The following is a 13,166-nucleotide window of genomic DNA, read 5'->3' on the forward strand; positions in this document are numbered from 1 at the left end:
TTTGGATCATTTTCACTCTCATTATTCAGAATTCTTTATCAGGTAGATTCCTTATCGCTTCCTCTTTTGTTTGGTTTATTGGGCACTTATCCTGTTCCTTTACCTGCTGGGTATTCCTCTGTCTCTTCATCTTGTTATATTGCTGAGTTTGGGGTGGCCTTTCTGTATTCTGGCAGTTTGTGGAGTTCTCTTTATTGTGGAGTTTCCTCTCTGTGGGTGGGGTTGTACGGATGGCTTGTCAAGGTTTCCTGGTTAGGGAAGCTTGTGTTGGTGTTCTGGTGGGTGGAGCTGAATTTCTTCTCTCTGGAGTGCGATGAAGTGTCCAGTAATGAGTTATGAGATGTCAATGGGTTTGGAGTGACTTTGGGCAACCTGTATATTGAAGCTCAGGGCTGTGTTCCTGTGTTGCTGGAGAATTTGCCTGGTATGTCTTGCTCTGGAACTTGTTGGCCGTTGGGTGGTGCTTGGTTTCAGTGTAGGTATGGAGGTGTTTGATGAGCTCCTATCAATTAATGTTCCATGGAGTCAGGAGTTCTCTGGTGTTCTCAGGATTTGGACTTAAGCCTCCTGCTTCTGATTTTCAGTCTTATTTTTACAGTAGCCTCAAGACTTCTCCATCTATACAGCACCATTGGTAAAACATCTAGGTTAAAGGTGCAAGGTTTCTCCACAGTGACGGACACCCATTGATGTTCACAGAGTTACATGGAGAAGAGAAGAGGGAGGAGGGAGATAGAGGTGATCAGGAGGAGAAGAGGGGGAGTCAAAAGGGGTGAGAGCAAGCTAGCCAGTAATCACTTCCTTATGTGCACTCCATAGTCTGGACGGCTCAGAGATGTTCACAGAGTTACACAGAGAAGAGAAGATGGAGGAGGGAGATAGAGGGAACCAGGAGGAGAAGAGGGGGAATCAAAAGTGGAGAGATAAATCTAGCCAGTAATCACTTTCGTATGTGCTCTCCACAGTCTGGATCCCTCAGAGATGTTCACAGAGTTACATAGAGAAGAGAAGAGGGAGGAGGGAGATAGAGGTGACCAGGATGAGGTAAAGTGGAATCAAAAGAGGAGAGAGCAAGCTAACCAGTAATCACTTCCTTATGTGTGCTTCACAGTCTGGACCACTCAGAGATGTTCATGGAGTTATACAGAGAAGAGAAGATAAGAGGGAGGTAGGAGACAGAGGTGGCTAGGAGGATAAAGGGGGAATCAAAAGGAGATAGACAGATCCAGCCAGTAATCAGTTCCCTAAGTGTTTTCCACCATCTGGAACTCAGAAAGAGATTCAAGTGTTGGGTAGAGAAGAGAAGGGGGAGGGAGGAGATAGAGGCCACCTGGTGGAGAAAAAGGAGAGTCCAAAGAGGGAGAGAGCAGTCAAGCCAGTAATCTTGCTCCCAAGTAAAAATGGGTACTGAAAATTGATTTCTTAAAGGTACAAAATTGATAACAAATACCAAAAGTCAAAGATTTAAAATCTAGAGTAGAGGTTGGATTTTCAAAATTACAATATTAAAGAAAAAAAAAAACCAAATTCACAAAAATTATAAAATATATGAAGTTTGCTTTAAAAAATAGGGTATCTTTTTTTTTGCAAAGTAATAGTAGGTTATAAAAATGAAAATTAAATGAGTAATAAAGGACTTAAAAATTAAAAAAAAATTAAAAAAAGATTGAAGAATGATAGTAAAAATATATCTAGGACTTTCTCTGGTGTTGTTGTGGGCAGTGTGGGGTCAGTTCATTTTCGGATGGTTCCTTGATCCGTATATTTCTCAAGATTTATAGGACCCTTCCTATATAGTCAGTACTAACTACAGGGTTTTAATCTATTGCGCCTGTCACTTCCAAGGAGGCTCCCTCTTTTTCGGCCTTTTCTGTTTGCTGGTCTCTTCAGTGTCTAATTTCCACCCTGACACAAGAGGGTGGTGGTGGACACTTTTTTTTTTTTTTTTTTTGGTGGACACTTTTTTAGGCTCACTTGTTCAGTCGTGCTGTGGGGAGGAAGGGACTCTGCAAACAAATAACACTGGTGTGTGCTTACAGTGTCTCAGCCACACTGGGTCTGTCCCCGCTCACGGCGTGTGTGGTTTCCCAGTCCACTCTGCTTAGGCTCTAGGTTGCTCTGCCGGGAATTGTCTGAGGCCGGCCCTGGGTTATTTGCACTTCCCAGGTCTAAGCCGCTCAGGTTCAGGTACTTGGGTACCTGCACCTCAGAGGTGCAGACTCGGTTTGGCCTGCATTTTGTGCCCTTTCCAGGTCCGAGCAGCTCAGGTGACCAAGTGTTTGGCGAGTGCGGTCGCTGCAACTTATCGCCTCCCTTGTCCTAGCAGGTGGATTCTTTACCACTGAGCCACGTGGGAAACCCAAATCTGTTATACTTATATCCCCATTTTTTGGATTCTGTTTTTCTGCCTTATGAACATTGGGCTGCATGAATATTTTTAGTAGTTTTCATTTTAAATAATACTTCAAATAAATGGCCCCTTTGGAAAGAATTTTTCTTTTTGGCTTTTGGAATCTTCAGGAACAAAGACCAGGTATGAATGTTCCTGTTCCAGCTGACCTGCGGTGACTTGGGTGCCTGCTTTGACTCATTTGGGCCATTCTTTTATTTTTATTGTTAAAGTATTTTATAGGGGTATAGTTGATTTTCACTGTTGTCTTAGTGTATAGTACTTCATGTGTACAGCAAAGTGAATCTGCTATACATATATCTACTCTTTTTTAGATTCTTTTCCCTATAAGTTATTACAGAGTTCCCTGTACTTTATAGTAGGTCCTTATTAGTTGTCTATTTTATATGTAGTAGTGTGTATGTGTCAATCTTCCAAATTATCCCTCCCCTCCCTTAGCCCTTGTATTTTCTGCATCTGTAAGTATATTTCTGTTTTGTAGATAAGATCATTTGTAGCCTTTTGTTGGATTCTACATATAGGCAATATCATATGCTATTTGTCTTTCTCTGAATCTGACTTATGACAATCTCTAGGTCCATCCATGTTGCTGCAAATGGCATTATTTATTCCTTTTTATGTCTGAGTAATAGTCCATTGTGTATATATACCACCTCTTCTCTATCCTTTCCTCTGTTGGTGGACATTTATGTCCAACTTCTATGTTCTGGTTTTTTTAAATAGTGCTGCAATGAACATTGGGGGGAATTACAGTTTTCTCTGGATATTTACCCAGAAGTGAAATTGCTGGATCATATGGTAGTTCTGTTTTTAGTTTTTAAAGGAACCTCTGTATTGTTCTCCATAGGGGCTATACCAGTTAATATTCACACTAACAGTGTGGGAGGTTTCCCTTTTCTCCACATCCTCTCCAGCATTTATTGTTTGTAGGCTTTTTGATGATGGTAATTTTGACTGCTGTGAGGCGATACCTCATTGTAGTTTTGATTTACATTTCTCTAATAATTAGAGATGTTGAGCATCTTTTCATGTGCTTTTTTTTGCCATTTGTATGTTTTCTTTGGAGAATGTCATTTTTGATCTTCTGCCCATTTTTTGATTGGGTTATTTGTTTGTTTTGATATTGAACCATGGACTGTGTATGTATTGGAGAATAATTCCTAGTTATTTCATCTGAAAATATTTTCCTCCATATTATGGGTTGTCTTTTCATTTTATTTATGGTTTCCTTTGCTGTATAAAAGCATTTAAGTTTAATTATGTCATATTTGTTAATTTTTTATTTTATTTTCACTACTTTCAGACGTGGATTAAAAAGTTATGACTGAAGTTTATGTCAGAGAGTGTTCTGTCTGTTTTCACCTGAGAGTTTTATAGTGTCTGGTCTTACATTTATGTCTGTAATCCATTTTGAGTTTATTTTTGTGTATAGTGTTAGGGAGTGTTTTAATTTCACTCCTTTACAAGTAGTTGTTCAGTTTTGCCAGCACCATTTATCGAAGAGACTGTCTTTTCTCCATTATGTATTCTTGCCTCCTTTGTCATAGATTAGGTGACAGTAAGAGCATGGGTTTATCTCTGTACTTTCAATCCTATTCCATTGATCTATATTTCTGTTTCTGGTACCAGTAGCATACTGTTTTGATTACTGATGCTTTGTAGTATAGTTTTAAGACTGGGAGTCTGATTCCTTCAGCTTTGTTTTTCTTTCTCAAGATTGCCTTGGCTATTCATCGTCTTTTGTGTTGCCATACAAATTGTAAAATATTTTGTTCTTATTCTGTAAAAAATGTCATTGGTTATTTGATAGGGATTACATTGAATCTATAGATTGCTTTGGGTAGTTTCTTTGTTTATTTGCTGTAGGTCCTTGTTGAAACCTTTTATCTTTTCATCTTTCTTTGAATGAGTTGAGGTCTACACAGCTGTAGCAACATGACATTCTGAACATTTCAGGTAATGTCCTGTAGTTGGGAGGGGATAATCAAGTTTTCTATTAAACTTTTCCCACAAATGAAAGTTTAGGTTTTAGCTTTAGGTCTACTTGGATCTCTTAGTTATTGGTAATGGCACATTGGGGTGAGAAATATTCTCTGTAGCAAAGATCAATATCCTCACTGCTGTATGGGTACAAGATTAGCAGATGTGGGTATGTGTGGCATGAATTCACCATCCCTAACTATTTCATAGTAATAACTCTGAATCATAGTCTTTGATAATGAAAAATGAGAATGATACTTTAGATTTAAAAGCACTGGCACCTAGAATTGATTGCCTTGTTTTTGTGATTTCAACTGCAGCTGCCTTGGACATAAAAAGTGAGATTACATAATGATAATTGAAGCCATAATGATGAAAGTCTGAATAATGACATGATCCTCACTCATATAATACTGTCAACTATATGTCAATCCAGTTGGGATTAATAAAATCACCTTTCTAGTTCTTTCTAAATTCATAGTGTTTTTTTCACCGTATTATGGTTCCAATCAATAGACAGTAATATTATGAGTGATATTATCATTACATGGAAATGATTAACATGTCATAAAGAAGTCTTCTCACTACTATATATTAATAAAAAATAGATAATTATTAAGGACCTACTATATAGCACAGGGAACTCTACTCAATACTCTGTAATGGCCTATATGGGAAAATAATTTTAGAATGAATGGATTTTATGTATATGTGTGGCTAATTCATTTTACTGTACACCTGAAACTAACACAACTTTGTAAATCAAATATGCTCCAATAAAAATTATAAAAATAAAGGAGTCTTCTTCATAAAGTGACAGAAGGAACTAGGTGAGGGGGTGGAGAAGGAGACTGACTATTCCTCTTCTTCCTCATTTAGTTTTGAATCCTGGGGAGGTTGGCCTGGTCCTGTCTCTAATCGTCACACTTGCGGGGATGTTCCAGTGGTGTATCAGGCAAAGTACCGAAGTTGAGAATATGGTGATGTTTATCTTTCTGTTCTTAGTCTTTTCAAGTCTCCTTGCTGTTAAATGGAATAAAAGCAATTCTAATGTAAAATAGTAAAACTATCCTTTTTATATCATTGTTAACAGAGGGATTTTTAAAAATATTCTTCTCCATCTGCTTAAAGTTAATGTTAAATAAAATATATACATCTTTTTCTCAGTTTTATGTGCTCCATGTCAACAGGTTTTATAGTCACAAACTATTCTCAAGTATAATAAATGTCTCTGCAGGAGGGAGGTCATGTAATCCTGGAGAGAATATGAGCTAATTTCTTAGCAGTTTGTTTATCTTTGTTTCTTAAGGGGTAGTTCCTCATTTTTTGGAAAAAAAAAAAAAAGAAGTCAGTACTTTTAGGTTTGTTTATTTAATTAACAGTTTCCTCTGCCTTTCCCCCCACCCATGTTATCATTTATTCTTGTATGGGTTGAGCACCTGAAATTGCTGGAAGCCCTTCTTTCTGGTAGGATAAGCTGTCTCTCAAAATGTGCTCTCAAAGGTGTTGAGTTCTAGTTGTTTAAGAGGACTTAGTCAATATGTAAATTATACACTTTCTAAATATTTGCACCCTCTCCTAAAGGGAGAAAAACAATAAAAATGAAGTCTTTCATTTTGGTCTTCTAACAGTGTAGAACGTGACTAATTATTAAAATGAAGTTTGATGACCGTCCAGTCCTGCTCATCTGTAACATGTGGCCCTTCTGTAACCACACATTACTAGTTGGTGTCCATATGTGTTCTTTTCTTTGAAAAAAATTCTCTTTTTAAAATATTCAGATGTGAGAGGTAGAGCAATAAAATCTTAAACATGCATTTCTCTGATTCTTTTAGCTTTAAGATAAAGTTGAAGGAAGTAATTGTAAGTAAAAGGGTTGAAGATGATGAACAAATTTGCAAATCACCCAAGGCCCCATGACTCCTACTTCTGTCCTTTGTGGATGCTGAGACCGGAGATATTCTATACTGTATAAAAGCAAATGTGAAGATATAAAAGCAGAAGGTTTCACTTGCAATCTCTAAAATTCATAAGCAAGACTGTCTGATACTAACTCATGTGATGTCATATGCATTTCAGATGATTTCAGTAGAAAGGGGGATTGAATATATAGACCTTGAGAAAGAAGCACCGTGGGAACTCGAGTATCGTCCACCACCGTCCTGGCCTCATGAAGGAAGGATTTACTTTACTTATGTTAACATCAAGTACAGCCTAGATGGGCCTCTGATATTGAAGAATCTGGACACGCTCATTGACCCAAGAGAAAAGGTTAGTTTAAGCCATTTGCCTCTTTAAAATCCAGCTAAAGATTTAGCAACACATCTGCTCTTGGCTTCCTTGTCAGTGTGTCAGGCAGACTCTTTGTTCCTAATGGATGCAGATTAGATCAGTGACACCATAGGTGAATCTTTCTTGGAAACTGAACATGGAATGGGGATACCAGCAATTTTTTCCCTGTGGAGTGAGCTCCCTCATGGTGGTAGATGGGTCCTGGTCTCCAGGGCTTAATCTTAACCTGACCCAGGACACTCACAAGGACACCAGCTTATTCATACTAAGTCTGGGAAGTCAGCCCTGGCTCCCTGCCACTAACTGTCCAATATCCCCCACCTTCCCTCCTTTCCATCTTTTCTTCTTTGTATTTCTGAGATCTCCTCCTCCTCCTATGGTGCCCTTTGGTTGCTGCTTTCTCCTTTCTCCATCAGCCTTTCCTGTAGACATGTCCTCCATTCACCGACACTGAACTGCCATCACCCTGCCCCACCCTGCAGACTGCTTCTTTCTGAAGCACAGATCTGACTTTAACTGGCCTGGGTGAGCTGCTGGTAGAACCACAGCACAGCCCCAAGCCCAGTCCAGTAGGGACTGTGGGGTGAGCTCGTTGCCGCTAGAGAAGAGCCAGAATCACAATTCAGTCACAGGTGAGGCACCAGAGCCCCAGATGTAGACAGGGCCCAGACACTCGTTTTGAGTCAAAAGCAAATTGAAGGGAGCAGGGAAGATTCACATTGGAGACAGCAAGAGGCTAGTAACCTGGACCTGCTGGCGTCCATGTCTGCTGATGATGTTCCTTTCATGCTCAGATTGGGACCCTCAACTGGGACCAGGGCAGACTCTTGAAGAAGAGATCAAACCAGAACAGATAAGGTGGTAGGAAGCCCTTGCTCCATCTCCCTCTGCAGCCAGTATGTCTTCTGATTTACACACACCGCTGCACTCGGGTTATGTGTAGCTTCTCCCAAAGCTATGTTTTCCCAGCTTCCAGTGTGCAGTCTGCCCCTCAACCTGAGAGACCCATCCCCTCTGTCATCTGGATGGTGAAAGTCTCCTCATTTTCTGAGGCGACTCTAATGCATCTTCGAGACTCAATTCTTCCTTAGTGTCTTATGTTTTCTTTTAACATAGCATTTACAGTACACTTGTGGTCATAGCAGGCAAAAGTTAGAAGGAACTAAATCCTTCCTTACAATGAAATATTATTCAGTCTTAAAAAGGAAGAAAATTCTGGCCTATGGATAAACCTGGAGGACATCTTGCTAAATGAAATAAACCAGACACAAAAGAAATGAAAACTCTGATTCCATTCATGTGAGTTTCCTAGAGCAGTCAAATTCAAGAAGACAGGAAGTAGGATGGTGGTCTCCAGGGACTGCTGGAGGGGAGTTGTTTGTCTAAAGGGTATAGAATATCAGTTTTACAAGGCAAAAATAAATTCTCGAGCTTGGTTGCACAATAATGTGAATGTATGGAACACCAAGCTGTCCAATAAAATGGTTAAGTAATTAAATCTTATGTGAATTTTATCATAATTAAATTAAAAGATAGCACCTGTGACATGCCTTGTAATTTGAGGTCTGTATCTCATAGTACCTTGAAGCGTTTTAAAATCAGGAAGCATCTTATTTTCATCTTTGTTCCCTAGAAACTGGCATTCTGCAGGGCACAGAGAGAGTACTGAGGGATTGCTGGATGACAGGGTGAGTGAGTAATATACAGGTGTGAGCAATCAGGAACCAATACACACACAGAAGACAACTCTGTAAATAACCAAAAGAAATGCTCTCTTAAACTCTCACCACCCCAGACCCACCTAGTGGACTGTAGCTGTAATTTAATGAATGATAACCTTGTAACATGAAAATGAAAAAATAAATATTCAACTTAATGCATAAATGCTACTCAGGGAGCAGCTTCAGTTAGTCACAGGGCTAAAGCTGGCTCTAATTATTTCTAGTTCCACTGTAGGTCAGGAAGAAGGTGAACTGCCATGTCAGGAAAACATTCACCACAGCTCTTGCTATAGTTTTGTCCCTGAGAGCTCTGAAGGTGATGTTTGTTTACTCTCAGACAATAAGTCTATCAGATTTTCCATTGTAAATGTAATTCTGTTAACTTGTCTTAAAATTTCCCCAAAGCCATAGAATATGAATTATCTAAGAAACTCTGTAGTAAAACTTAGGAACATAAGAGATTCTTATTCTTCCTTCTTAAACCCTGCAAGTCATAGGATTATTGAGATTCTAAAATGTTTGAGGGCAAATTAAATTTGGAGACTGAATTAATAACTGCAGCAACTTGACACAGTATCGCCATTAGCCTCATTTCTGTGTGGGGAGATGAAACCCAGGCAGCATGTTCATGAAGCCATTTCACTCCACCTATGTGACCCTAGGTTTCCTCTCCTGCTCGTGGGTCCCCACCCCTGTCACTCAAGGACACACCTTTGGTGTTGGATTTGATTGAGAGAGGCTGCTGTGAGTGGGGAGGGGATGTGGGAGTGAACCAGCCTAACAGAAGCGGGGCTTTATTCTCTTTCCCTCATTTCCTCTCCTGTCATGATTCCTGGAAGTTACCATCAATAGGAAAGTGTAGTAGGTACTATGCAGGACTTTAATCCATGGAAAAAATGACAAGTGAAAATAAAGAACCAGGACTTCCCTGGTGGTACAGTGGAGAAGAATTCACCTGCCAATTGAACCAGGGGACACTGGTTCAATCCTTGATCTGAACTGAGAAGATTTCACATGTCACAGAGCAACTGAGCCTGTGCTCCACAACTGCTGAGCCCACGTGCCACAACTACTAAAGCTTGTGCTCAGCAACAAAAGCAGCCACCTCAGTGAGAAGTCCGTACACTGCAACAAGGAGTAACTTCCACTCATCACAACTGGAGACAGCCTGCCCAAAGCAACCATGACCCAGCACAGCCAAAAACTTAAAAAACAAACAAACAAACAACAATTAGAAAAAAAAAACAGCATGAAATAAATAGCATGCTAGGCTTCCTGGTTAGATTCTGAACATGGGCTGCGTTTTTCATTTAGATGATTTTGTCAGCTAAGAATAGCTGTAGTGTAGTGTGAAGAGTTTGGAGAAGGAAATGGCAACCCACTCCAGAATTCTTGCCTGGAGAATCCCAGGGACAGAGGAGCCTAGTGGGCTGCCATCTATGGGGTCGCACAGAGTCAGACACGACTGAAGCGACTTAGTAGCAGTAGCAGTAGCAGTGGTTGATTTGATCATTTTAGAAAGTCCTGGGCCATATTAAAGCATTTCCCAGCTCTTGAGGTAGATTGATTTTGTTTGTTCCTGCTCACAGCTCTTACTTGGATAATACACTTTTACAGATGCTTACTAGACTTTGCTATAATGTGCAAAAATATTAGTTTCTATAGTTTCTCTTTTTTTATGTACTGTTTTCTTATAAAGTCCTCCCTTTACTCTCAGCTTGTCTTGCTTCCCCTGTGAAGCTATCTCATTCCTTGTGACTCAGACTCTGGTGCCAGAGCAGCAGCACCTGCATCTCCTGGAGCTTCTTAGAAATGCAGGGTCTCAGGCCCATTCAGACCACCTTCTCAGCATTGGATTTAAACAGGACCTCCTAATAAAGTCCTTTCTCTTCTATGGGCAGTGTTTGATGATTGATGACCTGTGATTTCCAAAAAATGTCTTTGACAGTTTGAAACTGAGCTCATGAATCACCCAAACCCCTATTGTGACTGAGCAGGAGGCACTAGAAAGCTCTGTGCCACTTACCCTACAGATTTACTTACGTTTATATTCTATAAATTTGATTTGGGACATATCTGAATGGTGTAGTGGTTTTCCGCACTTTCTTTGATTTCAGTCTGAATTTGGCAATAAGGAGTTCATGATCTGAGCCACAGTCAGCTCCTGGTCTTGTTTTTGCTGACTATATAGAGATTCTTCATCTTTGGCTGCAAAGAATATAATCAATCTGATTTTGGTGTCGACCATGTGGTGATGTCCATGTGTAGAGTCTTCTCTTGTGTTGTTGGAAGAGGGTATTTGCTATGACCAGTGCATTCTCTTGGCAGAACTCTATTAGCCTTTGCCCTGCTTCATTCTGTACTCCAAGGCCAAATTTACCTGTTACTCCAGGTGTTTCTTGACTTCCTACTTTTGCATTCCAGTCCCCTATAATGAAAAGGGCATCTTTTTTGGGTGTTAGTTCTAAAAGGTCTTGTAGGTCTTCATAGAACTGTTCAACTTCAGCTTCTTCAGCATTACTGGTTGGGGCATAGACTTGGATTACTGTGATATTGAATGGTTTGCCTTGGAAATGAACAGAGATCATTCTGTCGTTTTTCAGATTGCATCCATGTACTGCATTTCGGACTCTTTTGTTGACTATGATGGCTACTCCATTTCTTCTAAGGGATTCCTGCCCACAGTAATACTGGTTATCTGAGTCAAATTCACCCATTCCAGGCCACCTTATCCTAGAATGTCAATGTTCACTCTTGTCATCTCCTATTTGACCACTTCCAATTTGCCTTGATTCATGGACCTAACATTCCAGGTTCCTATGCAATATTGGTCTTTACAGCATCAAACCTTGCTTATATCACCAGTCCCATCCACAACTGGGTGTTGTTTTTGTTTTGACATGAGAAACACTGGGCTGGAAGAAGCACAGGCTGGACTCAAGATTGCCGGGAGAAATATCAATAACCTCAGATATGCAGATGATACTACCTTTATGGCAGAAAGTGAAATAGAACTAAAGAGCCTCTTGATGAAAGTGAAAGAGGAAAGTGGAAAAGTTGGCTTAAAGCTCAACATTCAGAAAACAAAGATCATGGCATCTGATCCCATCACTTCTGGGAAATAGACAGGGAAACAGTGGAAACAGTGTCAGACTTTATTTTTCTGGGCTTCAAAATCACTGCAGATGGTGACTGCAGCCATGAAATTAAAAGACACTTACTCCTTGGAAGGAAAGTTATGAGCAACATAAACTGCATATTCAAAAGCAGAGACATTACTTTGTTAACAAAGGTCTGTATAGTCAAGGCTATGGTTTTTCCAGTGGTCATGTATGGATGTGAGAGTTGGACTATAAAGAAAGCTGAGCACTGAAGAATTGATGCTTTTGAACTGTGGTGTTGGAGAAGGCTCTCGAGAGTCCCTTGGACTGCAAGGAGATCCAACCAGTCCATTCTAAAGGAGATCAGTTCTGAGTATTCTTTGGAAGGACTGGTGTTGAAGCTGAAACTCAAATACTTTGGCCACCTGATGCGAAGAGCTGACTCATTGGAAAAGACCCTGATGCTGGGAGAGATTGGGGGCAGGAGGAGAAGGGGATGACAGAGGTTGAGATGGTTGGATGGCATCACCAACTCAATGGACATGGGTTTGGGTGGACTCCCGGAGCTGATGATGGACAGGGAGGCCTGGCGTGCTGTGATTCATGGGGTCGCAAAGAGTCAGACACAACTGAATGATTGAACTGAACTGATATTCTATAAATTGGGCCTTTACAGTATAATCTAATTCTGTGATTCTACTGTATTTATTTGCATCTTTCCCTGGAGTCTGTCTTCATCACAGTTTTCATCCTGCTGTCCGTCCTTCTCTACACCACCCTTCTGCAGGGACTGGAGGAATTTCCCATGGGCTCAGCCCTGGCTTGAACTGGAGTCAGAGATAGCTGAGCAAGGCAGTCAGAGATTGCTGAGCGTACGTGTGGCTCTTTCACCAGCTGACGGGATGAAATATGAGTCTTGCTGCCCCAAGCAGGGCAGGAAGTCTGTCTGGTCTGTTCCCCAGGCACCACATGCCCCACTCAACTGCAGGTTTCTCTCAGCCCTGCTGTGGGTGCCAGTTCTTCCTGCTAACAGCCAGCCCACCTGACCTCAGGCACACTCTTGCTCCCACTCACCATGTATATGCCTGTATTCACATCATACTCTAACCTTCTGGTTGTAGGATCTCTATGTTAGGCTTGTGCCTTTAAGTGCAGCTACACTTCTCCCCACTTTCTCTGTTCTGGCTACACAGAGGGACATGATAAGGTGCCAGGCCATCCAGGTGATAAGGAGGCCATCAGCAGATGGAGAAGAGCCCGAGGATGTGGATTTAAGTCCCATCCTGTGACTTATGGGCTCTGACATTTCAGGCAGACTAATTCATCTCACTAAGCCTCAATCTTTTCTTCTGCAAAATGGGAGCAGTAGGATGTAACCTGTAGGGATGTTGTACAACTTAAGACAAGACATGTAAATGTAAAGCAGGGATTAGATTAATTGCTTGGATAAAGATGGCCATCATTTCATTGGGTGTTAAATGACCATAACCACTTATACTCAAAAGTTGTCTGTTCCATGAGAAAAGAGGTATTGACCACTTGGAGTTGTATCTATAGCTGTAGGATCCATCTATTGTGTCTGTCTCTGTCTGGTTTATCATATACTTAAATAATACAGTAATAGATTTTCCATGAATTTGTCTGGCCTGAGTTAGAAATCTC

At 40.6% G+C, this 13,166-nt stretch overlaps 1 protein-coding gene across 1 annotated transcript in view; it reads left to right on the plus strand.

Moving 5' to 3' along the window:
* LOC138446670 (ATP-binding cassette sub-family C member 4-like) overlaps positions 1 to 13,166 on the plus strand; it is a 161,567-nt gene that overhangs the window by 93,807 nt on the left and 54,594 nt on the right. The window contains exons 23-24 of the mRNA XM_069601899.1: positions 5,270 to 5,370; positions 6,470 to 6,661. Coding sequence (XP_069458000.1) covers positions 5,270 to 5,370; positions 6,470 to 6,661 — 293 coding nt within the window. The remainder of the gene's footprint in view (positions 1 to 5,269; positions 5,371 to 6,469; positions 6,662 to 13,166) is intronic.

Source organism: Ovis canadensis, chromosome 10 (assembly GCF_042477335.2).
Source record: "Ovis canadensis isolate MfBH-ARS-UI-01 breed Bighorn chromosome 10, ARS-UI_OviCan_v2, whole genome shotgun sequence".
Classification (NCBI taxonomy): Eukaryota; Metazoa; Chordata; class Mammalia; order Artiodactyla; family Bovidae; genus Ovis; species Ovis canadensis.